Genomic DNA, 27,158 nt, shown 5'->3' on the forward strand with positions numbered 1-27,158 from the left:
TCATTGTGACTAGTATGAATTTTAATTGAAGATATCTATAATGTCATTCTGACTAGTCAAAACTACAGTTACAGATATCTGTAATTCAGTTTTGACTGGTAAGATTCAAACTATTTTTGCCATTCATGTGTATGGGGTTTGTTATTATAGATATCTACAATTACATTATGACTATCTATAATTCCAGTTTGAGATATCTACAACGTCATTTTGGCTAGTCATAATTCAGTTGTAGATATCTACAACGTCATTTTGACTAGTCATAATTCAGTTGCAGATATCTACAACGTCATTTTGACTAGTCATAATTCAGATGCAGATATCTATAACGTAATTTTCACTAGTCATAATTCGAATTCAGGATATCTACAACGTCATTTTGACTATCTGAAACTCAATTCAAGATATCTAGAAAGGACCATGTAGATATCTTCAATTGATGATAATTAAAGATATCTTGAACTTGAATTATGACTAGTCAAAATTAAATTGTAGATATCTCAAACTGGAATTATAGATATCCACAATTCATATCTTCCCCCAGTAGCACAGAAGATCAATACAATCACCACAGTTTCAAGGTGGGCACCCAAGAGTATGTCACCAATTCACTATCTAACCAAATGACTTCCCTTTTCCTGAGGTGTGGACTTGTGAAGTGAAGGTGACCTTTTATCTTTGGATTTAAAATGTTATGACTTGATCATTTTATTTTGTTGTGTGTGTAAAATGTGTTTTGTGAGGTTACAGTGACTTTTGACTACCAAAATCAAATCAGTTTATCCTTAAATTAAAGTGGAAGTCTGTGCCAAATTTGCTCGACATGCGCAGTTTGCGCACACAAGGCGCAGTAATGACGCAAACAGTAAGGTAAGCCTCGCCCAGACCAGTTTCCTACACTGAGGCGAAATACAACTAGATCTTAAGGAGTTTAACGTTGCTTCGCAGTAAGTAGACAACACATTGCCCATCAGCTTTTCAAATCTTGTGTTCCATGATCAAGTTTCTGCTCTTTAAGAAACTTTGTGATCGAATTTAAAGTAAACAACGTCTCCTCTCTCTGCAGGACATGATACTGTTGCTTGTGACTGTGTCCTGCGTCTTGTTTGGTGAGTATAAATCCTTTATCCTCACGGAAGATATGTTACGATGCAGGTTTAACCCATTTAACTTTACGGTGTTTATTTATTTCGCAAGCGAAGTCTCGGCTCCACAGTGTTATCTGTGCGCGCTATGCAGCTACAAATATGCCAATAATGTGACCTATGCCAACTGTGCCACTTGCGTTTGAAGCAACTGCGGTGTGTTAAGTGTGTTCCCATATATAAATGTACTTTGTTAGTTGTTATGTTTGTAGTAATTTTCAATATTTTTGTTTTTGCTATCAATATGTAAATATACATAGTCCTTAGTCTCGCGCAAACCTATAACATACTCACATATCCCCTCGGATTATGCTGCAGACCTAAAGAGAAGAAAAAGTGTCTGACATGAATCTTACTATAAATGACGAAAACTCTGTCTGTGTGTGTGTCTGTGTTTTTCTCCTCACTGACTTGGTCAATCCATGTGAAATTTGGCACAGTGGTAGAGGGTCATGGGAGGATGCGAATGAAGCAATATTACATCAATTGGCCAAAGGGGGGCGCTATAGCAACCGATTGAATGGGCATATCTCATGCCCCGTATATCGTAGAGACATACTTTGCACAGAGATGCCTCTCCTCATGAGGAACAAATTTGCCTCAAGAACCCATAACTTCCCGTTATATAGATTTTCCATTTTGAATTTTTTGAAAAACACTTAAAATTGATCTCTTCCTAGGAAGTTTGACCGATCTGCATGAAACTCGGTGAACATGCTTAGGAATTTTTGGGATGACATTTTCATTTGTACAGTGATATAGCAAACAGTTGATTCCTGACAGTCTCCTGATAATACTGGGCTGCTCCAACTTCTCTCTCACTCTTCCCTTATCACTTCAACAAGCCCTCATGTTTGGTATGGTTGTAGCAAAACGGGTTATTCTGAGAGAGTGGAAATCAGTTTCCCCTCCTTGTTTCAAAGAATGGTTGAATGACATGGTTTCTTGTATATATTTGGAAGAAATTCGATATACTCTGTCAGACACTCATCACAAGTTCCTTGATGTTTGGGGTCCCTTTATTGAGTATATTCGAAGGGATAGGCAGCATCCTCAGAACTAACTATACTGGACTGTATCACTTTGAACGGTATTGACTGCACCGTGCTTTGAACAGTCAAGCTTCTAGTCTCCTTGACCTCACTTGGTCTCGGTTTTGTGGACTCTGTCTCGGACTGTATAATCCACTTCTGGACTCTTGAATCAGTGTGTAAACTCACATGCATATTTGTATTTTTGTATACATTTCTGTGGGCGGGCAGCTTGTTTTGTTTTGTTTTGTTTATTTTCGTCTGTGTGTTTTGTATGTGGTTTAAACTTGAAAAACTATAAATAAAGTATTAAAAAAACAAAACTCGGTGAACATAATCTAGGGACCAGTATCTAAAGTTCCCTCTTAGCAAAAGTTGGAAAACTTACTAAAACTGAGCTTCTATAAAGCAATGAATATTGGGGAGGGCGTGGCTCATCACATAAAGGTGTATAACATCTCAAGGGTTTCACCAATCACCACGCAACTTTGTAGGCATATGACCACACATAATCTGAGGGGACCCCTCCATTATTGACCCCATCAAACAAAATGGGGGCGCTAGAGAGCTAATTTCTTATCTAGGCCTAACCACCATATCGATTTTTACTAAACTTGGTAGATATGTAGAACAGGACGCCTCAAGGTGACTGGAGAAATTTAACTCTAATTAGCAACTGGGTGGCGCTATAACAACAGAAAAACGCTTAAAAATGGCTAAAATGCGACCGATCGCTGTGGCTCCCCCTGTGGCCAAATGTTGTTGTTTTTTTTTTTCTTCTAATTTTTGGTGTGATTAAGTCATGGTATGGTATGCTGTACATATTCACGGAAACTGTCATTGTGTCATTCTGTCAGTCAGTCATTCTGTCTGTCCCTCGTTTTTCTGCTCACTGACGTGGTCAATCTATGCTTCCCATGTGAAATACCAACGCGCCCCACTTTTAAGCCAGGGGGAGTAATCACTGTCCGAGGGCTGTCGTGGAATGGCAACGAGGATGTCAGCCGACCAACACTCGCTACCCGGTCCCTGGTTGCGGCGATTTGCGATGCTGGCCAGCTAGGAGTTAACTAGCAGCCAGTACAGTACAGTCCTCTCGGCTAGCTAACATTTAGCCATGTTACTTACTGATCCATTAGAAAGAAAGCTAGCTGTACATCAGTTTTGAAGCTTCTTTGGTCACGGAGTTCCCTCCATCTCTTGAACGCCTGACTGAGGTTTACTCTTGTTTTTCCTCTTCTTTTATCACTCTCCTTTTTGTGCATCCTCGCCTCCTCAGACAGATTAGCTCGTTTTCTTTTGGGAAGCCGTTTTTCACTCATCTCCAAACTTTGTCCGTCTTTGTGCTCCTGACTCAACTATCTCGTGCCCCGGCCAGTTCCTCATAAGGACCAGCTCCAGTCCCTGATTGGCTGACCGACCAGTTTGGCAATACATTACGCATTTCCTGCCGTAAAGCAGATTCTTTCCATGAAAATTGCAGAAGCTTATTGCTAAGTCACTAAGTAACCTATGTAAACGCAGATAGTCTGATTTTACTGTGGCCACTACCCTGTGCAACGCACATTATTTTCATAATGATATATGTAGGCAAAAATGATGTCTGTTTCTTCTTTAACTATCTGCCTTTCAATGTGCTACCTCAATTACTAATGTACAGTTTTAGCCCACTAACTATCCCACTATTGGCAATGGTTCTAATGTACTTTCAATAAAGCAATCGTACCATCAAATTCACAAAAACTCTGTCTGAATACATTGCTCTTCTCAATGGGTTCAGTTGACTATTTAACCTGCAATTTCCTATAACCTGTATCCCAAACACACACCATGTGACACTGTACGTGGGCAACTGTGCACTCAGTGGGTATGGACTAGTTTCATTAAATTCAATAAATTCAATAAAATTTATAAAATCAAATATTTGCAGATTCTGAGCTGCCTTCATGTTTCATTAGCTTTACGTTATTTTAAAAAAAAATGAACTCACTTTATACTTCTTGATACATTTGACCTTTTATCAATTCACTTATTTAATTGATAATTTTATTGTGGATGTTTTGAAGTGATTTAAAGATGAAGAGATTTTTGGTAATTTCACAAAGTATAATTGAAATCCTGGGATATTGAGGTTGTATCTTTTTTTTCATCATTTTTTAAAATGTGGCTTCATTTGTTCTGATCTTGTGACGCTTCAGAAATGATTCATGTGACCTTACAGCAGACCTTACACCTGCAGCCATTATTTAAATGGCCCTAAAACATGCAGTGATTAGTCGTGCCTGATGCCAAACTAACCACAAAAAGATTGCGTTGGGATTTTTTAAATACTAGTTATTCTTGAGTAAGGTGCATGACACTTTGAAAGATAAATTACCTACTCACCTTACATTCACCCATCTACAAAGTAATTCACAAATCTTTTTGTTCTCCTGGTATCAATTGTACTTGAGATGCTTACAGTATGTTTTCCACGTCCTCAGATGTTTAGTAGTGACTTATTTTAATATTCCCTCCCGTCTATCTCTTTTTTTACTTGTATCTCTCTGATTGAAGGTTCATCTGCTGGTCTCCAGTATGACACGGAGTGCTATGGCAAAAATTTTGCATTACCATGGCGTTATACACCACCTGTTTTCCGTGGTCAGTTGTACTTCACTCCAAATAGGGGATCCAGGAGGCTAATGATGGATAATGGGGAGGTGAGCAGCTTTTGGCACTATCATTTAAACTATAACCAATATTGCTCCTACATCCATGCATTGCAAGATCTGGAATATGACAGAGTCAGAGCAAACCAAGTTTTGAATGAACAGAATCTATTCTCTGTCCTGAATAATGTATGTGTGATGTCCTCTGATTCAGGCAAAGGACCCACGCCTTAAAGTTTCCACTATTTCAGCTAAATTAACAGATTTGACAGAAAAAGACGCCGGAATATTCTCCATCTCATATGATGGTGATAAATTTCAAGATGTCATCAAACTGGAAATTTTGGGTGAGAATGTTAACTTATACTGTATATCAAAGACTCTATTCCATCAGAAAACATTTTTGGGAATAGATTTTTCTATGTACAATAAGTCTAGTCTGTCTTTTTTCCTGTATGTGTTTTTTCAGATTGTGCTGACAAGGAATGGAAGACTTACGGGGAAAGGTTCTCCTATCGTATTCCTAGACTGGCTGAATTCCTGGAATTCACTCCCCTTGACAGTGACGACCAGCCAAAGGTCCTGTGGAATCACAGCGACCCTCAGACCAATAAGGGAGGCAGAGGACAGGTGAAGGGTACTAAATGGGAGATTTCATATCTCAATTTTGCAGACGTGGGCTTCTACAACTTCAGAGGAAAAGACAACACTTTGCTGAAGAGGATACAGCTCACAGTAGAAGGTAATGTTCGGTAGTTGATTAAAGTTGCATTAGAGTTTTTAGACTGCTGTGAAATTGATGACTTGTTCTGACACAATATACTCTTTATTACACAGCGAAATACAAAAGCTATCAAACAAAGGTGAACGGTCATCTATTCATCGAAAGTCCTCCAGGCGATGTCCCATGGACTTTGACTTTTACATCTGAAGGTGAATTTCAGAAAACATTGGTGAAAGCAGGCCATGTGGTTGTAGATGATGACTGGGACTCCAATTTTAGAGGGAGAATTCAGGTTGTGCGTGGCGGTATAGAGATTGATCCTGTGAAAATCAAAGACGCTGGCACCTACGAGTTCAGAGACCCGCAAGGTCGCCAGACCAGGTCTGTGGATGTGATGGTAAAATATGGTGAGCAACAGCACTTTATTTTTGGCAAAATTTATGAACAAACTGTGACTGATCGTGATTCTAATTAACATAAACCTTTTCCCTTCTTCTGCTTTTGCAGACCCAGTTACTATCGTTACTTATGTTGGTATTGCTGTTGGGGTACTATTTGCGGTGATTGTCTGCTGTTGCTGTGTGAAGAAATGCTGTTGTCAAAAGAGCTCTTCGAAGAGGGCCGAATCTGCTCCTCAGGCCACAGCCACACCTGCTGTGTATTACCATGTGAGTACTTTCTCAAATAGACATTCAACTGCTTTAAACACATGTTGCTATTTTTACTACAATATCCTTTTTTCCAATTGCAGGATTCAAATCAACCTGGAGCCCTAGTTTACTCTGTTGCACCTGGTCCAGATTCCTCTCATCAGCCATTGAATGCTCTAGTTTCTAGAGAACCTACATCTACCTCACCTGAGCCATTGGTACGTGTTATGCAAAGGTTTTTAAAAGAGGATGAGATACTAACCGCACTGCTTTTCATGTATCTATTTATCTTTTTCACTTCTTTCTCCAGGTTGCACCTTTAGGAGGGCAGGAAGCTGATCCAGCTCCTTCACTCGGCTATGATTATCTCTCCTCGGACCCAGAGCCAAAGTTTGAGCTCAAACTGCCCTCTGCTCTCCCCCTCAGTTCAGACTCAACTTTCTGTGATGTTTACACCTCAGATAAACTCAACTTTCTTTAAGCGCACAGGAAATTCAAGTGATACAGAGTTGCATTTGGCATTCTACCTCAGGACTAGTGGGAACACAGCCATTTCAGGCTGTGACTGTAATATGTTATATACACACATGGAAAATTAAGCAAGCCTTCAGTGTCATGGTGATAGGTGCACAGGATAAACATTATTCACACTACACTGACACATGACCAGACCTGTCGCAGGTTAAAATGTGGGATATCCTCTTTCTTTTAATTTAAACACTAATGTGGTGTGATCAAAGACGTTTGAGGCCAGTACTCCAGTAACTCTTGATAACTCACAGCAGCAGAGGGTAGGAGTAATACAGAGACATAAATCAATTTTAGGTCAATTTCTACGTATGATTACGTATTTTTTCTCAGGTACGGAAGAACTCAGTGGAGCTCCGTAGCTTTTGTAGACTTAACTGCCGTGATCAGGATTTCTGAGTTGAAATGTAAATATGTGTGCCATAAATTCAGGTTTTGCACTGAATGCATAACTTTGCCTTTCTCCTGCCGCCATGGGTATCATAGGTAGGAGAGATGATGTTACAGTGAGGTTGAAAAGTCAGTTTTTTCAGCAGATTTTAGAAATTAAGGACTCACACTGACCTCAACACTCATGGAGATCAAATCACTCCACTCAGCAATTTAAGCCACTGTTACCAGCTTTACTTGTATAGTATTTCTATATGGTTGTTTCAGAGTGATATCATGTGCCTTCAGCCTCTTATATCAAAGTGTCTGTGTGGTTTTTATAATTACATAATGTTGAATTATATATGATATTTTTATTTGCTTTATGCTTTGTAAATATGAAAATCAAATAAAAATGTAATCAAAGTAAAACTAGAATTACCGCCTCATGGTTGTCTGCCTCCGCCAACAAGTCAGGTTCCATCCATGTCTGTTCACACTCATATGTAGCCACGACAGTAGTCAATGCTTCCAATATGGAGGAGCTATAAATTTTAAAAGGTGGATGTTTCACACACATCTTCAACCCGGCAGTACAGAAGATCAATACAATCACTACAGTTTCAAGGTGGGCACCCAAGATTATTGTCACCAACTCAGACCACATGCTTCCCCTTCAGTCCCTGTATTGAGGCATTAAATGACCAGAGTGCAAAGTGTTTTTGCAGAACATTATGATGTCACAGTGCAGTTGACCTTTGACCTTTTGGATATAAAATGTCATCACTTAATCATTGTATTCTATTACACATTTAAATCCCCCAGGGAATCCACTTCAAAATCCTCCTCGTAACATGCAAAGCCCTCAATAACCAGGCCCCACCCTACCTGTCTGAGCTCCTCCATCATTACACTCCCACCCGCACACTTCGCTCTGCCGATGCCAACCTCCCAGTTCAGTGTTGCAGCTGTATACCATGAAACTGTCTGCTGTGATACGAACATTGACAGTTATCTTGTTTTTGGGGGGTTTATCAATTATATTTATTGAGCCATACACCATATTGTTATGTCACCGATCATTTCAATTTACATAAATGAGTTTTAAATTATAAATTCACAGAAATAAAACAGATGATGGAGAGGACAGGATTGCATTCTGTAATTAGATTTAAAAAACAGTCAAAAACACAAACTTTTTTTTTTGAAAGCAGAGGACAAAATAAATCTAAGTATAGATGTGTGGAAGCAGAACTTTTTTTTTTTAATTTTTTTTTTTTTTATTGATCTTTCAACAACATAATAAAACAAGGCAAAAGGAATGACAAGTTTGCTGCATAGCACTGCAATGAAAATATCCAACCATACCTCTCACCAATGCACACACACACACGGGGGGGTACGCTGGTGTATTACATTATAGCGTTTAACTTAATGTTAATAAACAAACACAAAATTAAAAAAAAAACATAGGTTGCAGGACAATATAGACGACTTTACAAAAGCATATTGGTATAGTGCTGATCTTTTTCCATGAATGTCCGTGCAATGTCCCAGTGTCCTTGAGTGTTCGTGTCATTGTCAAAGAGCAAGTTGGAGACACGTTCCATGCTTAGCAGGTTCAGATAGTCTCTGATCCATTCCGATAGTGCAAAGCATGAGGGCTTGTGTTGCTTCCAGTTCATAAGGATGATTCTCTTTGTAGAGAGAAAGCCTAAATTCATAAAATAGTGTGTGGAGCTTGATTTGACATGTTCCAGTGATTGTCCAAGAAGGCATGTGATGGGGCAGGCAGGTACATGAACCTTAAACATATCTGTTAGCACCTTTGTGCCAAGCCAGAATATCTTGACTGCGGGGCAGTCCCATAGAAGATGTAATAATGATCCATGCCCCCCACTGTTATGCCAACATTGATCTGACAGATCTTTATTTATTGTGGATATAAGAGAGGGTGTCATATAAGCTCTGCATAATATCTTAAATTGTATAATCCGGTACCGAACACACCTGGATGACACAATACCCTTCTTCCATATAGCATTCCACTGTTCTGGAGTCAGTGACACACCAAGATCCTTCTCCCATGCCTGTTGAGTGGGTATAAATGGATTAGGTGAGGCAAGTAACAAGATCTTATAAATACTCGAAGTTGTGCCTCTTTTTGTAATGGCTGACATTAAGTTATTATCTAGTTCTGTTTTATGTGTGAGGGTAAATTTACCAGTAATTGATTTAATTTGTAGATAGGCCAGGAACGCTGCTTCTGGTAGTCCAAATTCTGCTTTCACATCAGAGAAAGGATGGATACCATTTTCATTGCAGAGCTGGCCTATGGTGAAAACGCCTTTATATTGCCATAATATATTGTTTAATGGCTTACCCCCAGCAGTCAGTAATGTATTAAGCCAAACAGGGCATGATGGTAACATTAGTCCATTTATACCCAACCTTTTGTGAAATAGTTTGGCAATAGAGCAGAAGCAGAACTTGAAACAGTGATTCCCTGCTTTTATCTTCCCCCTTTGTCGCACTTATCTTCCTCTTTTCCCCTGTCCTCTACCATTGCCTCACTTATTGACTCATAATTGAAATGAAACACTAGAAACACCATTGTTCTTTTCCATGACATAAGCAGTAGTTTTATGGCTGTTATGATGCAATAGGAGAGGAACTGTTGTTCATAAAAGATCTGGTTCTAGTGAAATATTAATTATGTCTGAGATGTTGAAGATACTGGACCATAAAGATGCAACCTTGGTGCATAATGTAAAGCTATGAAAAACAGTTGCCTCTTAGAAATAAAATGAATCACAGGTGTGTGATGTGTTTGGATATATGCTGTGTATTTTGACTTTTGACACCATGGGTACTGAGCCACTCCGTGTTCAGAAGGTTTCATTTTAAAAGGTTGGGATGAACGTGACTAACTATGGTCCACTTCTGTGACACAGCCTGCCCGAAGACTTGAGGGCTGCAGAGAGTGTTGACCTTTTAAATTTTGTATTTATTATTATTTTATTGACTTAATGAATTATTTTAACGTATTCATTTACTTATTTATTAACTAATTTTAAACAGTTTTCTATTTTGAGTTTTTATCCTGCTTCTGGTGATAGTGTTTCCTCAGTTCTCATTTGAATTTTAATCTTTACCATTACAGTCCTTGCTTTATGTGTACGTGTATGTGTGTGTGTATGAAAAGTGCTATTTAAATAAAGTTGAATTGACTGACTGAATGAATGTGGGTTTTTTTTGTGATGGGTAGGGAGAGAAATATTATCTTAAGACTGAAGTAGAATTTAATTTGTTACCATGTACGTGTTAAGTTATGCATGATAGGATTATAGCTGTAAATTGATTTAGATTTAAATTGAGGTATCTCATACCATGTCACTACATTGGCTTATCTACAGTAGGGGAGTATGGGCACAACCTAACAGGGGCAGGGTAAATTTTACCATGGACTTTTGATGTGGTTACATAGAGTCGATCCTTTTGTGCTTCTGGCCAGTTGACCACAGTGACCTGCAAATTTCCACAGAGGCTGGATGTGTTTCAGTGGAGTTCAGTGAGTGTGAGAGACAGTATTTTCTTTCATTCATTCATTTTCCATAACAGACATTTATATCAGCTGCCCAATGTCAGCTGATATAGGCCCAATGTCAGCGAGAGGCAGGGTACACCCTGGTGTTACAACTAATCCTCCTATAGCTCATTTTCTCTATTTTTGCACTTCAAACTCATGTTCAGTTTGAAATAATGTCCTTAATTAAATGAGATATACTTTGTATTTTAATATGTCAGACGCAGAGTTTCACAGTCTTGTCAATATTCATTTATTCAAAACTCGTTTTTTGACATGTGGATCTAGGTTACCCATTCAGTGTACATCTATTGGTCAAACCACTGAATATCGATGATAGACTAACTTCGTCCTTTTCAGCCCTCTAAACAGACTGAGAGCAGTGACTTGGCATTTTTTGGGCATATGTGAACACTCCAAAAGAACTCAGACCCCTCTGAAGCAAACCATACTCAGACCACCTGAGTGAGATGGCCTGAGTATGGTTCGCTTCAAGTCTGCGGTGCGGTTCACTCAACCTGCGCACTGTGAACACAGAGTGCTCCAGGTCGGCTTTGCTTTTTGCTGATGTATTTAGCCTTTCAGATCACATGCTATTGCACTGGGACGCTTGAAAAACCAGATGAAACCACGTCGACCTGAAACAATTGCAAGGATGCAGGGTGAGGAGTAGTTTGGTCCACAATCTGCACGTCTCCAGATGTGGAATGTAGAATACATCAACTCCAATTTTAAGTTCATATGAAAGCGAGCACTGCAGTGCCACGTCAAAGTAAAACCAGAACTACATCAATATATATTATATACACACTATAGTGTGAACAAAAAGAGGACTGAGAGGTCCCATCAGAGATGAAGCTGACTAGAAAGAGAACTGAATCCTCTTTCGAATGAACTGACAACGTGAACACAAAAGAACTGAGTCTCTCTTCACTTGGTCCACTTTTTGGTGCACTATAAAAAAACTAAGTTCAGTTTGTTTTGAAAGTACTATATGTGAAAACACCCTAACAGATGCATGGATGCCTGTACAAATACCTATCCTTCCCCTGCTGTAGATGGAGACCTGTGGTATATAGATAGGGTTGGACTGACTCAATTGTGTTAAACAGACTTTTCCAACAAGTGTTGCAGCGAACCCTCTGCCTTTCACTTTCACCACTTCTTGGTGCAATTGTAGAAGAAAGGTAAGGTCTAGAAGAAAATCAATAACTGTTTATTTGTGACAGAGATGTGCATGTCGCTAGAATAATTAAAAAAAAAATCCTTCCCAAACAGTTTTAATAACATTCAGCTCAAACTACAGTGTATTAGGTTGTAGCCCAATCTCCCCCCATACTTCCATCAAAAAATGTTTCCAGTTTGAATTATAATAAAGAGTTTGTTTAACCAATTTCCTCAAATGTCCTTGTTACAGATCAGAACAATAGGCTGTATACTGTCAAAACATAATACTATTTTCTGAGAGAGTTATCACACCGTGAAACTGTCATAAAGTTGCAGCCCTACTTTCACTTTAATACCCTGACCTCTTTGACATGCGACCCCTTAAAATGCAGTAATGTCTGTGCTGGTTCCATATCACAGGTGATGCCATTATTTTTGGCATAATTATGATTAACCCAACCAAAGAGGGATTTTGCCTTTTTATAGTGTTTAATTTGAATATTTTATAGTGGCCCGAAGAGGTGACAGATTCCATATTTCACAAGACATAATAAAAAGAAGTAATACCATCTCATACAGCGGAAACGCCCGCCTGATATGCGTATCTTGCACACACATGGAGCAGGCATGACGCAAAGAGTGTAGAAGCCTCGCCCAGTCGACTGTTGGGGAAATAAAGTAGGCTACAACTCGTCCGTAACACAGAAAGGAAGTAACTTGTACACTGTAGGAAGTAGACTACGCAACATACTTGTCAAGTCTCGTGCTCGGTGTTCAGTTTGGTGCCCTTTGCGTTTAGAGGAACGTTGTGAGCGGATCAAAAGTTAACCTGGTTCCGCCGATATAAACAAACGTCTCTTCTCTGTGAAGGACATGATACTGTTATATGTGACCGTTTCCTGCCTCTTGCTTGGTGAGTATACATTATTTATAATCACGGAAGAAATGCTACGATGCAGGTTTAACCTATATATAACTTTACAGTTTTACTTTATTTCATAAGCGAAGTCTCGGCTCCACAGTCTTACCTGTGCGCTCTGTGCAGCTGCAAATATGCCAGTTGTATGCCAACTGTGCCACTTGCGTTAAAAGCCACTGTGTAAAATATGTTCCCAGTATGTTCTGTGAATATATGTGATTGTATACATGTAAGTTGTACCGAATTAACGTCCAGCAACAGGCCAGCACCGCACCCCTCCATTTTTGTAGTACCCAGCTTGGAATTTCCAATGTATTTAGTGCAAATGCGCATTTGTCTTTGGTCCCACGAAAACGTACATAACATACTCAGCTACCCCCCACAACCACCCAAAAAATAAATAAATAAATAAATAAATAATAAATAAATAAATTTAAAAAAAATCAATGATTGCATTTAGATATTAATTTAATTAAAGTAAATTAATTCAGTGGAATTTAATAAAAAAAAAACACACATGTACTGATTCTGAGCACCCATCTTGTTTTATTGGCTTTAAATTCATTTTTAAATTGTATTCATTTGTATAATTTTTGACACATTTGACCATTTAATTATTTATTTTGGGTGTTCTGAAGTGATTTAAAGGTAAACAGATTTTTGGTCATTACTCCGAGTTGTATCATTTTCGCATCTTTTTTTTTTTTTGTTTGTTTTGATATTGGTTTGGAAGGCTCGGTACATGACATACATATATTATTTTCCATGTATACAAGAATACAAGGCAAGTATAATATGGAGGTGGACTCCAGCACATAAAGCAAAATTATAAATAAAGCATAGAAGGAAAGAGAAGAAGAGCAAGCAGGCTTATCTTCCATTTTTATAGGAGTCCATAAACTGTCCCAAGGAGACACTCCTTTCTCCTGATCGCCATTTTTCCTACTGAGCATACATTCATATGATGCTATTTCCACCACTGCATTAACCCCTTCTTTCAGTTCCAGGGACTTATATTGTTTTCCAGTGTCTGTATCATTTTTTTAAATGTGGCCTCATTTGTTCTGATTTTGTGATACTTCAAAAATGACTCATGTGACCTTACAGCAGATATTGATTCAATAGTGCCCTCAAACATATTGGTTTACGCCTGCAGCCATTATTTAAATGGCCCCAAAACTTGCAATACGTGGTGACATGGGATGGGAGACATGTGAAATGCAGCACAATGGTGACATGTTGCAACTGTGGGATAAATTAATCAACATGCCTGATAACAGACTTACCAAACAAATTTTATATTATGATTTTTCAAATAATTATTCTTGAGTCAGGTGCATGTCACTTTGAAAAATGAATTACCTACTAACCTTACATTCACCCATCTACATAGTAATTCAGTTTTTTTTTTCTCTGTGGTATCTAATGGACTTGAGATGCTTACAGTATGTTTTCCACGTGTCCTCAGATGTTTAGTATCTGACTTATTTTTTTGATATCTCCTCCCGTCTATCTCTTTTTACTTGTATCTCTCTGATTGAAGGTTCATCTGCTGGTCTCCAGCATGAAACGGAGTGCTATGGCAGAAATTTTGCATTACCATCTTCTTATACACCACCTGTTTTCCGTGGTCAGTTGTACTTCACTCCAAATGGGGGATCCAGGAGGCTAATGATGGATAATGGGGAGGTGAGCAGTTTTTGGCACTGTCATTTAAACTATAACCAATATTGCTCCGACATCCATGCACTGCAACATCTAAAATATGACAAAGGAGCAAACCCGGTTTTGAATGAAAAGAATCTATTCTCTGCCCTGAGTAATGTATTTGTGATGTCCTCTGAATCAGGCAAAGGATCCACGCCTTAAAGTTTCCACTATTTCAGCTAAATTAACAGATTTGACAGAAAAAGATGCCGGAATATTCTCCATCTCATTTGATGATAAACTTCAGGATGTCATCAAACTGGAAATTTTGGGTGAGAATATTACATTACACTGTATATTTAAAGACTCTATTCCATCAGAAAACATTTTTGGGAATAGATTTTTCTATGAAGTGTGCAGTAAGTCCATCCTGTTTTTTTCCTGAATGTGTTTTTTCAGATTGTGCTGTAGAGGAGACGAGGACTTACGGGGATAGGTTCTCCTATCATATTCCTAGAGAGGCTGCATTTTTGGAGTTCACTCCCCTTGACAGTGAGGACCAGCCAAAGGTCCTGTGGAACCACACCGACCCTCAGACCAATAAGGGAGGCAGGGGACAGGTGAAGGGTAATGTGTGGGAGATTATGAACGTAAATCAGGGAGACATGGGCCACTACAACTTCAGAAGAAAAGACAACACTTTGCAGTCGAGGATACAGCTCACAGTACAAGGTGATTTTCGGTAGTTAATAAAAGGTGCATCTGAGCTTTTAGACTGCTGCGTATCTGATGACATGTTCTTATACAAAAAACTCTTTATCACACACAGAGGAACATAGACACTATGATGCAAAGGACGACAAGCAGCTCTTCATCAAATATCCTTCAGGCAATGTCCCATGGACTGTTACTTTTACACCTAAAGGGGAAATGAAAGGATACACATTGGTAAATGCAGGCCATCTGGTTGAAGAAGATGACTGGAACAACCCGCTTTCGAATTTTCGAGGGAGGATTGAGGTGGTGCATTATGGCATAGAGATTGATCCTGTGAAAATCAAAGACTCTGGCACCTACGAGTTCAGAGACCCGCAAGGTCACCTGGCCCAGACTGCGGATGTGGTGGTAAACATTGGTGAGCAACAGCACTTTATTTTTGGAAAAATGTATGAACAAACTGTGACTGATCACGATTCTAATTAACAATAAAAACCCTCCCCCTTCTTCTGCTCTTATAGAACTAGTTCCTGCCATGATTTATGTTATTGCTGTCGGGGTTTTATTTGCGGTGATTGCTTTCTGTTGCTGTGTGAAGAAATGCTGGTCGAAAAGAAGCTCTTCTAAAAAGGCCAAATCTACTCGTCAGGCTACAGCTGCACTTGCTGGGTATTACCAAGTAAGTGCTTCCTCAAATAGACGTTCAACTGTTTTTAACACGTGTTGCTATTTTTACTTCAATATCATTTCTCCAATTACAGGATTCAAATCAGTCTGGAGGCCAAATTTACTCTGCTGCGCCTGATCCCTCTCATCAGCCACTGAATTCTCTTGTTTCCAGAGAACCTACATCTACCTCACCTGAGCCATCGGTAGGTGTTATACAAAGGATTTCAAACGAGGATGAGATACTAACCGCAGAGAATATTGGGTGGACTATGTTGCTGCATAATACAGCCAGCTGGTTGTCTGTCAGCAAAGCCAAACATCATGAGATCACTACCTCCAACACTAAAGCTCAATGAGTCAATGGAGTGCTGGACTAAAAGAAAAGGCCTTGTGTATGTAACGCCATTAAGATGGGTTTTTTTTTTGTCTTAAAAATTAACCAGTTAGTTACACATTAAGTGGGTTTTGGGGGCTTATCAGTGCAAAATTAACCTAAACTGATCCCTAATTCAATGTGACTCACACTTTCGGACATCATTATCTCCATCATGTCCATAAATGTCCCTGATTCAGCTCGGGACTCATAGTAAAAACACACTCCTTCTAACACCAAAACTCATCATACATTATACTTCCTGTGTACAGTACATCCCCCAAAGCAATATGTTCTCCTTTTTTCTGACTTGCATGTATTTGTTTTACCTTACAGGTGTACACCCCAGTGAATATCCATGTGAGCTCCCCTCAGCCTGAGGTACACACACAAACATACAGAACTCCCTGTAAATGCATTAAATGCTGATTGTTGTCTTAACAAACAGCAAGAGAGTCCTCATTCTCACACTGATTTTTGGCCCTTCAAAGGCAGACTCTTTTCTGATATTGAACTTACCGACACTGTTTGATTAACACATACATTTGCTTGTCATTTATTTATTTATTTATCTCTCTCCAGGTTGCACCTCTAGGAGGGCAGGGAGATGATCCAGCTCCAACACTTGGCTCTGATTGCCTCTCGTCGGACCCTGAGCCGAGGTTTGAACTGAAAGGACTGCCCTCTGCTCCCCCCCTCAGTTCAGATGCAACTTTAAGTGATGTTTACACCTCAGATAAACTCAACTCTCTGTAAGGAGCCCACAGAAAATTCAAACGATGTGGTGTTGTATTTAGCTTTGTACTGCGTGATTAGCAGGAACACAGCTATTTCAGCCCTTGATTGTACGTCTTGCGTATACGGATACAGAAAATTAAGTTCTTATAAACCTGCAAAGGTGCACAAAATAAGTACTATGTAGAGGAAGAAAATATCATTCACACTATATTGACACGTGACCAGACCTATTGCAGGTTAAAATGTGGGATGTCCTCTTTCTTTTAATATAAATACAAACACTAATGTGGTGTGATCAAAGAAGTCTGTGGCTAGTACTCCAGGAACTCTTGATAACCCACAGCAGCAGAGGGTAGGAGTAATACAGAGACATAAATCAATTTTAGATCAATTCCTACAAATGATTAAGGTATTTTTTTTATCAGTTAATGAAGAACAAAGTTCATAGGAGCTCTGTAGCTTTTGCAGAGTTAACTGTCATAATCAGGATTTCTGTTTTATATGGAATATAAATGTGTGCTGTAAATTCAGGTTTTGTATTGAATGCATAGCTCTGCCTTTTTCTTGCTGCCAAGGGTATCATAGATAGGAGAGATGATGTTTCTAGAAAACACTCATGGAGATCAAATCACTCCACTCAGCAATTTACGCCACTGTTACCAGCTTTACTTGTATAGTATTTTTATATGGTTGTTTCAGAGTGATATCATGTGCCTTCAGCCTTTTATATCAGAGTGTCTGTGTGTTTTTTATCATTTCATTCTAAGAAATTATATGTGATTTTTTTTATTTTTTTATGCTCTGTACAGATTACAATAAAAATGAAATTGTAGTAAAACTAGAATTACCGCCTCATGGTTGTCTGCCTCTGCCAACAGGTCAAGTTCCAGTTAACATCCATGTCTGTTCAGACTCATATGTAGCCATGACAGTAGTCAATGTTTCCAGTATGGATGTTGCTGCAAAGGTGCTATAAATTCTAAAAGGTGGATGTTTCACATAATCCTCAACCTGACAGAATGGAAGATCAATGCAATCACTGCAGTTTTAAGGTCGACACCCAAGATTATTGTCACCAACTCAGATCAAATGTCTCCCCCTCTGTTCCTGAGTTATGTTGTAATATGAACAGAAAGGTGTTTTTGCCAAACATTACTACGTCACAGTGAAGTTCACCTTTGACCTTTTGGATCTAAAATGTCCTCACTTGATCATTTTATCCTATTAGACATTTATGTGAAATGTCATAATTAGCATATGGATTTTTGAGTTACAGCCAGAAATGTGTTTTGTGAGGTCACAGTGACCTTGACCTTTGACAACCAAAATCTAATCATTAAATCCTTGATGTAAAGTGGACATTTGTGCCAATTTGAAAAGAAATCCCTCAAAACCGTTGTGAGAAATTACATTCTCAAGAATGAGATGAACTCAAGGTTGTAGTGACATATGAACATCAGACTCTAATCAGTTCATCAAATGGACGTTTGTGCTAAATTTGAGAAAATTTCCTCAAGGTTATCTTTAAATATCCTGATGTGGTCTCACATTATTTTACCTGTTCTTGCACTGGCATGATGGTTTTGTTAAACAAAGAGGCTGAGTGTTGGCTCCGATATTTTCTGTTGACCGTTATCTCATTTTACTTAAGTTCGTCAGGTGTTTGTTTAAGAAATGATCATAAAAATGCAATGTTGGACTTCGACATGAATTTCTTTCAATGAGTCGCAGTTAAGAGCTAGACTCCGCCTCTCAGTGGCTTTTGTATTGATAGTGGTCGCTACAGTGACCATGGACTTAAATCTATGACCCCCACAATCGAATCATGCATTGTTGAGCTCAAGTGGATGTTTGTGCCATATTTGAAAAATAAAAAATCCCTCATGGCATTCTTAAGATGTCAGCTTCACGAGAAGGGGACAAATGCAAGGTCACAGTTTCCTTGACCTTTAATCACCAAAATTGAATTTATTCATCAAGTCAATGTCAGTGCCAAATTTGAAAAAATTCCCTCAAGGTGTTTTTGAGATATTGCACTCACAAGAATTAGACAGACAAGGTCACGCTGACCTTGAACTTTGATTTATGACCACTAATATATATCCTTAATTGTTTAGACCAAGTGAATATTTATACCAAATTTGAAGAAATCCCCCCAAGGCTTTCTTTCAGCATGAAATTGACATCATATACATTTGCTTATCTGCAGTATTTTCTTTTTAAAAATGCAACCATACGCAGAATTTCACCTGCACATGTACCTATTCTTCCGCTACTGCACAATAATAATTGTGTAACACTGTATAGGCTACTGTGAAACCATGATATTTTCATAGATGGTTATTAAACCATGAAAATCTCAAACCATTGCAGCCTCAATTTTATTTAAATACCACCAGGCTAACTATATTTACAGTGGTTATGTGTACCATAGACTTATGTTACTGACCTTTTTGGCATGTGACCGATGTAAATGAAGGAATGTCTCTGCTGGTCCCTACATTTATTTTGGCATGATTATGAGCAGTCCAACCAAAGAGTGATTTTGCCTTTTTAGAGTGTTTAAATCTCAGGATTTTAGTTGCATGAAGAGGTGAAATTCCAATTCCACTTCCAAAAAATAATCAAGAAACATCTAATGCATTTAATCACGGTGGTCTGTGTTGGGAGCCACCGCCTGATATGCGCATTTTGCGCACACATGGCGCAGCTATGACGCAAACAGAGTGTGAGGGAAGCCTCGCCCAGTCCAGTGTTTTGTCCATGGATGAAACACAACTCGACCGTAAGATATAAAATGAAAATCAACACTGCAGTAAGTTGACAACATATTGCCTGTCGGCTTTTCAGATCTGTTCAGTTTTGTGCTCTCTATGTTTAGAGAAACGTTAACCTGATACTGTTGGTAAAAAAAAACAAAAAAAAAACGTCTCTTCTCTCTGCAGGACATGCTATTGTTGCACGCCACTGTTCTGTGCATCTTGTATGGTGAGTTTAAATCACACAGCCTCACAGAGGAAATGCCACCATGCAGGTTCAACACATCTGACATTTCACTTAACGGTTTTTTCTGTCTTTAATTAGCGAAGTCTCGGATCCACACAGTCTATATGTGGGCTCTGCACAGCTGCAAATACGCCAATTATGTGACCTATGTCAGCTGCGTTTAAAGCAACTATAAATGTATAAAGTTATATAGCTGGGCTACTGAATACATGTTTGTTAAAAGATCAAATCAAACAAGAGAAAAAAACAGCCATCACCGCCCTCCTCCTTCCGATTTTATAGTATTTGGCTCAACTTTGTTATATTAGTAGTAATTTCATTGTATTTATTTTTTGCTATCAATATGTAAATTTACATAGTCTTTAGTGCCAAGCAAACCTACATAGCATAGGCCTACTACTCATCTATCCTCACCGATTATGCTGGAAACTTCATTAAAAAGAAGAGAAAGTGTCTGACATTGATTTAATTGAATAAATAAAATAAAATATTTTCTTTTCTTTTTTTTTTTTTTTTTTTTTACAGATTCTGAGCCACTTGGCACTGAATTAGCCTAATGTCTTTAAATTGTATACTTATCGACACATTTGATCTTTTTATGGATTTACTTAATTAGTTTTTATTTCGGATGTTCTGAAGTGATTTAAAGGTGACTAGATTTTTGGTCACTAATTTGACAATTCAGGGATATTGAGGCTGTATCATTTCTGTAATTCTTTTTTAAATGTGGCTTCATTTGTTCTGATTTTGTGATACTTCAAAAATGACTCATGTGACCTTACAGCAGATGCTGATTCAATAGTGCCCTCAAACATGTTGGTTTACGCCTGCAGCCATTGTTTAAATGGCCCCAAAACTTGCAATACGTGGTGACATGGGATGGGAGACATGTGAAATGCAGCACAATGGTGACATGTTGCAACTGTGGGATAAATTAATCAACATGCCTGATAACAGACTTACCAAACAAATTTTATATTATGATTTTTCAAATAATTATTCTTTGTATTCTATGTAAGATAAATTACTCACTTACCTTACATTCACCTACCTACATAGTAATTAAGTTTTTTTTTTTTTGTTCTCCTGGTATCAGATGTGTTCAAATGTTTTCCGCATGTCCTCAGATGTTTAGTATCTGACTTATCTTAATATTCCCTCCCATCTATCTTTTTTTTTTAACTATTTCTCTCATTGAAGGTTCATCTGCTGGTCTCAAGCATAAAACGGTGTGCTATGGCAAAAATTATGAAATACCATTTTCTTATGCACCACCTCTTTTCCATGGTCCATTGTACTTCACTCCAAATGGGGGATCCAGGAGGCTAATGATGGATAATGGGGAGGTGAGCAGTTTTTGGCACTGTCATTTAAACTATAACCAATATCACTATGATATCATGCATTGCAGGATCTGGAATATGATAAAAGTCAGAGCAAACCAAGTTTTGAATGAACAGAATCTGTTCTCTGTCCTGAGTAAATGAATCTGTGATGTCCTCCCAATCAGGCAAAGGATCCACGCTTTAAAGTTTCATATATCTCAGCTGTATTCAAAGATTTGACAGAAAGAGATGATGGATTTTTTTCTGTCTCAGATGATAATGGCATGTTTCACGATGTCATCAAACTGGAAATTTTGGGTGAGAATATTACATTATACTGTATATTCAAAGACTCTATTCCATCAGAAAACATTTTTGGGAATAGATTTTTCTATAAAGTGTGCAATTAGTCCATCCTGTCTTTTTTCCGGTATGTGTTTTTTCAGATTGTGCTGAAAAGGAAACAAGGTATTACGGGGATAGGTTCTCCTATCATATTCCTAGAGAGGCTGCATTTTTGGAGTTCACTCCCCTTGACAGTGAGGACCAGCCAAAGGTCCTGTGGAACCACACCAACCGTCACACCAATAGGGGAGGCAGGGGACAGGTGAAGGGTAATGTGTGGGAGATTATGAACGTAAATCAGGGAGACATGGGCCACTACAACTTCAGAAGAAAAGACAACACTTTGCTGTTGAGGATACAGCTCACAGTACAAGGTGATGTTCTGTAGATTATTAAAGTTGCATCTGAGCTTTTACACTGCTGCGTATCTGATGACATATTCTTATACAATATACTCTTTATCACACACAGAGGGATTTAGACAGTATGATACAAAGGTGGACAAGCGGCTCCTCATTCAAAATCCTCTAGGTGATGTGCCGATGACTGTGACTTTTACACCTGAGGGGGAAATGAAACACTACACATTGATGAAAGCAGGCCTTCTGGTTGAAGATGAGATGGACTCTATGCCTTGGACTTTTACACGGAGGATTTTGGTTGTGCAAGATGGCATAGAGATTGATCCTGTGGAAAGCACAGACTCTGGGACCTACGAGTTCAGAGACCCGCAAGGTCACCTGGCCCTGACTGCGCAGGTGGTGGTAAAACGTGGTGAGCAGCAGCACTTTATTTTTGGAAAAATGTATGAACAAACTGTGACTGATCACGATTCTAATTAACATATCCCCCTTCCCCCTTCTTCAGTTGTTATATCTCCAGCCGTTGGTTATGGTACTTCTATTTTTGGGATTTTGTTTGCGGGTATTATCTGCCGTTGCTGTGTGAAAAGCTGCTCTAAAGAGAGCTCTTCTAAAAGGAACAAGTCTGCTCCTCGGACTGCAGGTGCACATGCACGGGCACCTGCACCTGCACCTGCTGTCTATAGCCATGTAAGTGCTTCCTTAAATAGATATTCAACTATTTTTAACACATGTTGCAATTTTTATTCCAATATCCTCCTTCCAATTGCAGGATTCGGATCGATCTGGAGGCCCAATTTACTCTGCTGCACCTGGTTCAGGTTACTCTCATCAGCCATTGAATTCTGGAGGACGAACATCTATCTTAACTGAGCCAATGGTAGGTGTTATACAGAGGTTTTCAAACAAGGGAGAGATACTAACTATCAGTCAGTTAACAGCTGAGAATAATTTTAACTGGTTATACATGTTGGTCTGTAGGTTAACTTTAATTTTTGTCCTGTGGCCACTCGCGGTATTGTTGGGAAAAAAAATCCCCTGTGACCCAAATACCATTTTCCTTATAGACCACATTGTAAAAGGTCGCGTCTCTAGAAAAAGCAACTTAAAAATCTGAGACATCATCACAATGTAAAGTCTATGACCTGAGTGGGAACTCATGGATGGGGCCAGCGGGAGAAACACTACTGTGCATATTCAGATGGCTGCATGCCGTGGAGGTAAAATCGAAAGCTATAGAACTTTTTTTGATGTGTGGGCAAAGTGAGCAATTCTATTGGAATGAACAGGCACCACCACCATTTGGCCTGGTGTCTATTATTAAAGTCTATGGGTGCGCATAGAGCTAACCATTGGAGACAATGGTGGAGACTGGAGGGTGGGCAAACAGGACTTGGCTATAGCTAATTCACATTGTGTATACAAATATGTACACAAATGTAAATGTATACAAATAGAGGATCAAAAAACAAGCTTTAATTTGTAACAGACAGCATAATGCATTGAATTCATGCTAACAATCTACTTCCTGTTTACCTTCTCAAAGCATTATGAGCTCCTGCAGTATGTTCTCCTGTTTTGACTTGCATGCATTTGTTTTACCTTACAGGTACACAACCCATTGCAAATCCATGTGAGCTCCCCTCAGCCTGAGGTACACACACAAACATACAGAGTTCCCTTTGAATGCATTCAATTTTGGTTATTATCTTAACAAACAGCAAGAGTCCCCATTCTCACACTGATTTTTGGCCCTTCAAAGGCAGACTGTTTTCTTACATTGACCTTATCAACACTGCTTGATCAACACATACATGTAGTTTTTATTTATTTATCTATCTTTTTCACTTCTCTCTCCAGGTTGACCCTCTAGGAGTGCAGACAGACGATCCAGCTCCAACACTCGGCTTTGATTGTCTCTCGTCGGACCCTGAGCCAAAGTTTGAGCTGAAACTGCCCTCTGCTCCCCCCCTCAGTTCAGATGCAACTTTCAGTGATGTTTACACCTCAGATAAACTCAACTTTCTGTAAGTGCACAGAAAGTTTGAGAGTTGCATTGAGCATTCTACCTCTACTGACAGCCATTTCAGTCTTTAATTGAAATGTGTGGTATGCACACATAAAAAGTCTAAGATGATTCCTGAGTACTTGACAATGCCAACCTCACTGATTACCTCTTTTTTTTTTTTAAATTTTTTTACCTTGAATCTGCACTGTGTATCTCATAGCAGCAGAGAGTAGGAGTAATACAGAGACATGAATCAACTTAGGTTGAGTCTTGCGTATGATGAAGGTATTTTTTCTCAGGTAAGGAAGAAGAAAGCTCACTCAGAGCGCCATAGCTACTGTAGAGTTAATTGTCATGATCAGGATTTCTGTGTAATATAAATGTGTGCTATACATTCAGGTAATATTGAATGTATCATGTACACTGAGCCTTTCTCCTGTTGCTAAGGTTACCATAGGTAGGAGAGATGATGTCACAATGAGGTCTAAAAGCTAGTCTTTGTAGCAGATTTTAGAAATTAAGGATTCAAACTGACACCAACACTCATGGAGATCAAACCACTCCAGCTTCTTACCTGAAAGTCTCTGTGTAGTTTTTATCATTACATTGTGAGAAATTATATATGATGTTTCTATTTTCTTTTATTCTGTAATAATGTAAGTTCTACATCTGGAATCTTTTTTTTAAATGATCTTTTGTGTCTTATTAGATTTTTACTTATAATATCCACTTTTGGGATCTTGCAGGGTCCCTAATTTAACACTAAGTTTGACTAAAACATTTAGCTAAAGGTACATACATGTACTTTTACTCAAGCAGAATTTGACTGCATGGATGTTTACTTTAATGAAGTGTTTCTGCATTGTGGTATTGCTGCATTTACTTGAGAAGAAGATCTGTACATGAATTATGAAAGGCATCTCTAGTAGTGTGAACGTATAGTTAGCACAGAAGATATTATGATTATATCCTGTATATGTCCATGTTTATTGGGCCTTCTTACTCACCTCACGTACTTGCAAAATGATTAGACATTTTAATGTACTTTAGTCAAAGAAACGTAATCATGCTAGAATATAAAATGTATAGATGCATGTTTAAATAATGGAAGTGTCCTACATTTGGAAACTGTTACACACTGTATCTTTGGGTGCATATTTGTAGATAAGCTCTGCTTGTGGCTTCAAGACACTGCCCCAATCATTACACCAAGAAATCTATGAGTAATTGTGGTATTAGTTACAAATATTTGTCTACATTATATGTAAAGATATGTAACTGTGTGTTGACTTTGAAACGTTTTTTGAAAGCTAAATAATTTGCTTCACTGGACTGTTAAATCCCTGAGCTAAACTGCATTTGTATGAAATGGCATATTAAATCTAATCTGAACCACAACATTTAGCATCAGCATACCATGAATACCACAACATTTGTCTGTATGACAATAGAAACATATGTAGGCAATAACGTGAAAGCATTGTCATAATGCAAAAACAATCTGTATTTAAGGAATGATTAGATCATGAGTTTATTCTAGTAATTTTACACCTTTTTCCTCAAAATACTGGAGAAGGAGGACACTAGGACCCAGGCAAAGTTTGGTCTGTTAAGGTGAGAGCGTCTCATGGAGCACAGGTGTGTGTGTGAGCCTTATTCTTGATCTGAGATCACTCCTGTGCACATGCCTGCCTGGTGAGCCAAACAAACTTTGTGTTTGAAATATGATTATTTTATTGTTAAGTTACTGTGGGGGTGCAAACACATCCTGAGGTATTGTTTTTTAAGTGTTAATATTGAATTTGTTGTATTTCTTATTGCAAAAATGATTGAATAATAAAAAAAAATGTATGGGTGTCTTTAATATGCATTCATGTCTTTAGTATGTGTTGTGTTCAATTCACAGGCAAAGTGCCGGTTGCTGTTTATTTTACATAATACTTTACGTTATTTATTCTAAATTGTTTAACTTGTATTCTAGTAATTTGAACTTAATAATGTATGGCTTTGTCTTTTAGTGCTGCAGTTGCTTTTGGCCTCTGGTCGTGGGAGCAGCTGGTGCAGTGGGAGTTCATCTTGTGGTGATATAATTTAAGGTTTGATGTGGTGCTGGTCATAGTTTGGGTGTTTTTCTGTTGGAAATGGCATTTATTTTGTGTGTAATTTTGATTATCCACGTATAGTATACTTCCACTGCATCTGCTTATAGATTGGTGTGTCACACCCCTGCAGCAAGACACTTTTTAACTTTTTAATTGTAATTGTAATATAGCTGTTGGGGACCCTGAGTGAAATAAAGGCCTGTTATGGCATTTTGACCCACACTATTGGCTTTGTTACTGAAGTTCACCTGTAGTTATATGAAAGTTAAGTTGGGTGTTACAATATTCAGTTCTCAAAATCACAGAACACATATGCTTTGAATGTATACAACGTTTTGAATAAACCACAAATATTGCTGAAGCACATATGAGCTATTGAAGTCAAGGGGACGAATTAATTCGTCACTGACACCAGACACAAATGTGGATGACAGAGTAAATCATGCCTCCATGTGCTTTCCACTCACCAGGGATAACATTAAATGAGTGACTTAACACTGTTCTACATTATTTCACTATATTCCTTAGGCTAAAGTTTTAACTGTCTCCTTTTTGATGTTTCCTGTTGTCTTTAAGATAAAGTCATTTCCTGCATAAAATGGTGCATTAAAAAAACTCCAGAATGTGGGAAAATATTTGTTTGAGGCTCATATTTTCTTGAGGGAGCACCTCAGAACTCCCACTGAAAATGTGCCTCCCCAATGTTGAAATAAACCCTACGCCCTTGATGCAACCTACTGCAGCAGCCTTCAGCTTAAGCTAGCTATCCATCACTTGTAACTGTCACCAGCATCACTTTGCGCTTAATCACACTGACAGTGAGTATTCACGTATCTTGTGTGCCTTAAATCTATATTTACGTTTGTTTCACCACTCGCTACACAATAGTTTGCCTACATTTTCTTATTTATCTCCTTATGTGATTAATATATAAGCCTTTCTTAGTGTTACATGGGCGCAGCTTGATGACGTCATGTAGACCCTCGAAATTTTTATTAGATGAAAATGTCAACGCTAAATGGCCCCTCAAATAACCTAACTGTCTCCATATAATTCACATTTTACCGACTCTTGAGCGCTTTACCATAGTATGAAG

General features: G+C 38.4%; 3 protein-coding genes across 4 annotated transcripts; all 3 read left to right on the forward strand.

Annotated features, from left to right (window-relative positions):
- The first annotated feature begins 928 nt into the window (after positions 1-928).
- LOC125894176 (uncharacterized) lies at positions 929-7,536 on the forward strand. The gene is made up of 9 exons (XM_049585415.1): positions 929-947; positions 1,067-1,109; positions 4,733-4,878; positions 5,042-5,174; positions 5,297-5,569; positions 5,665-5,958; positions 6,059-6,219; positions 6,303-6,419; positions 6,512-7,536. The coding sequence occupies exons 2-9, from the start codon at positions 1,070-1,072 to the stop codon at positions 6,680-6,682; spliced, it is 1,335 nt and encodes a 444-aa protein (XP_049441372.1). The 5' UTR covers positions 929-947; positions 1,067-1,069; the 3' UTR covers positions 6,683-7,536.
- Positions 7,537-12,483: 4,947 nt separating this feature from the next.
- Positions 12,484-17,758, forward strand: LOC125894175 (uncharacterized). Its single transcript, XM_049585414.1, has 9 exons — positions 12,484-12,764; positions 14,314-14,459; positions 14,620-14,749; positions 14,877-15,149; positions 15,247-15,552; positions 15,656-15,813; positions 15,896-16,006; positions 16,513-16,557; positions 16,759-17,758. The coding sequence occupies exons 1-9, from the start codon at positions 12,725-12,727 to the stop codon at positions 16,930-16,932; spliced, it is 1,383 nt and encodes a 460-aa protein (XP_049441371.1). The 5' UTR covers positions 12,484-12,724; the 3' UTR covers positions 16,933-17,758.
- Positions 17,759-19,646: 1,888 nt separating this feature from the next.
- On the forward strand, positions 19,647-26,273 carry LOC125894172 (uncharacterized). Of its 2 annotated transcripts, none has more exons than XM_049585412.1 (10): positions 19,647-19,729; positions 19,860-19,902; positions 21,121-21,266; positions 21,519-21,563; positions 21,692-21,964; positions 22,062-22,364; positions 22,458-22,642; positions 22,725-22,832; positions 23,562-23,606; positions 23,813-26,273. In XM_049585412.1, the coding sequence occupies exons 4-10, from the start codon at positions 21,530-21,532 to the stop codon at positions 23,981-23,983; spliced, it is 1,119 nt and encodes a 372-aa protein (XP_049441369.1). In that variant the 5' UTR covers positions 19,647-19,729; positions 19,860-19,902; positions 21,121-21,266; positions 21,519-21,529; the 3' UTR covers positions 23,984-26,273. The 2 variants fall into 2 exon arrangements, with proteins under 2 accessions (XP_049441369.1, XP_049441368.1); XM_049585411.1 differs by having other exon boundaries at positions 19,653-19,729; positions 21,431-21,563.
- The last annotated feature ends 885 nt before the right edge of the window (positions 26,274-27,158 follow it).

Source organism: Epinephelus fuscoguttatus, linkage group LG9 (genome assembly GCF_011397635.1).
Source record: "Epinephelus fuscoguttatus linkage group LG9, E.fuscoguttatus.final_Chr_v1".
In the NCBI taxonomy this organism is placed as follows: Eukaryota; Metazoa; Chordata; class Actinopteri; order Perciformes; family Serranidae; genus Epinephelus; species Epinephelus fuscoguttatus.

What these genes read in the sequence shown, in the direction of transcription:
- LOC125894176 (XM_049585415.1), top strand. Translation starts at nt 1,070, where the DNA reads ATGATACTGTTGCTTGTGACTGTGTCCTGCGTCTTGTTTG. An exon ending in GATACAGCTCACAGTAGAAG is followed by an intron (nt 5,570 to 5,664) that starts GTAATGTTCGGT and finishes TTTATTACACAG; the next exon opens with CGAAATACAAAAGCTATCAA. An exon ending in CTACCTCACCTGAGCCATTG is followed by an intron (nt 6,420 to 6,511) that starts GTACGTGTTATG and finishes TTCTTTCTCCAG; the next exon opens with GTTGCACCTTTAGGAGGGCA.
- LOC125894175 (XM_049585414.1), top strand. Translation starts at nt 12,725, where the DNA reads ATGATACTGTTATATGTGACCGTTTCCTGCCTCTTGCTTG. An exon ending in TAATGATGGATAATGGGGAG is followed by an intron (nt 14,460 to 14,619) that starts GTGAGCAGTTTT and finishes CCTCTGAATCAG; the next exon opens with GCAAAGGATCCACGCCTTAA. An exon ending in CACTTGCTGGGTATTACCAA is followed by an intron (nt 15,814 to 15,895) that starts GTAAGTGCTTCC and finishes CTCCAATTACAG; the next exon opens with GATTCAAATCAGTCTGGAGG.
- LOC125894172 (XM_049585411.1), top strand. Translation starts at nt 19,682, where the DNA reads ATGAAACACAACTCGACCGTAAGATATAAAATGAAAATCAACACTGCA. An exon ending in GATACAGCTCACAGTACAAG is followed by an intron (nt 21,965 to 22,061) that starts GTGATGTTCTGT and finishes TATCACACACAG; the next exon opens with AGGGATTTAGACAGTATGAT. An exon ending in TGAGCTCCCCTCAGCCTGAG is followed by an intron (nt 23,607 to 23,812) that starts GTACACACACAA and finishes TTCTCTCTCCAG; the next exon opens with GTTGACCCTCTAGGAGTGCA.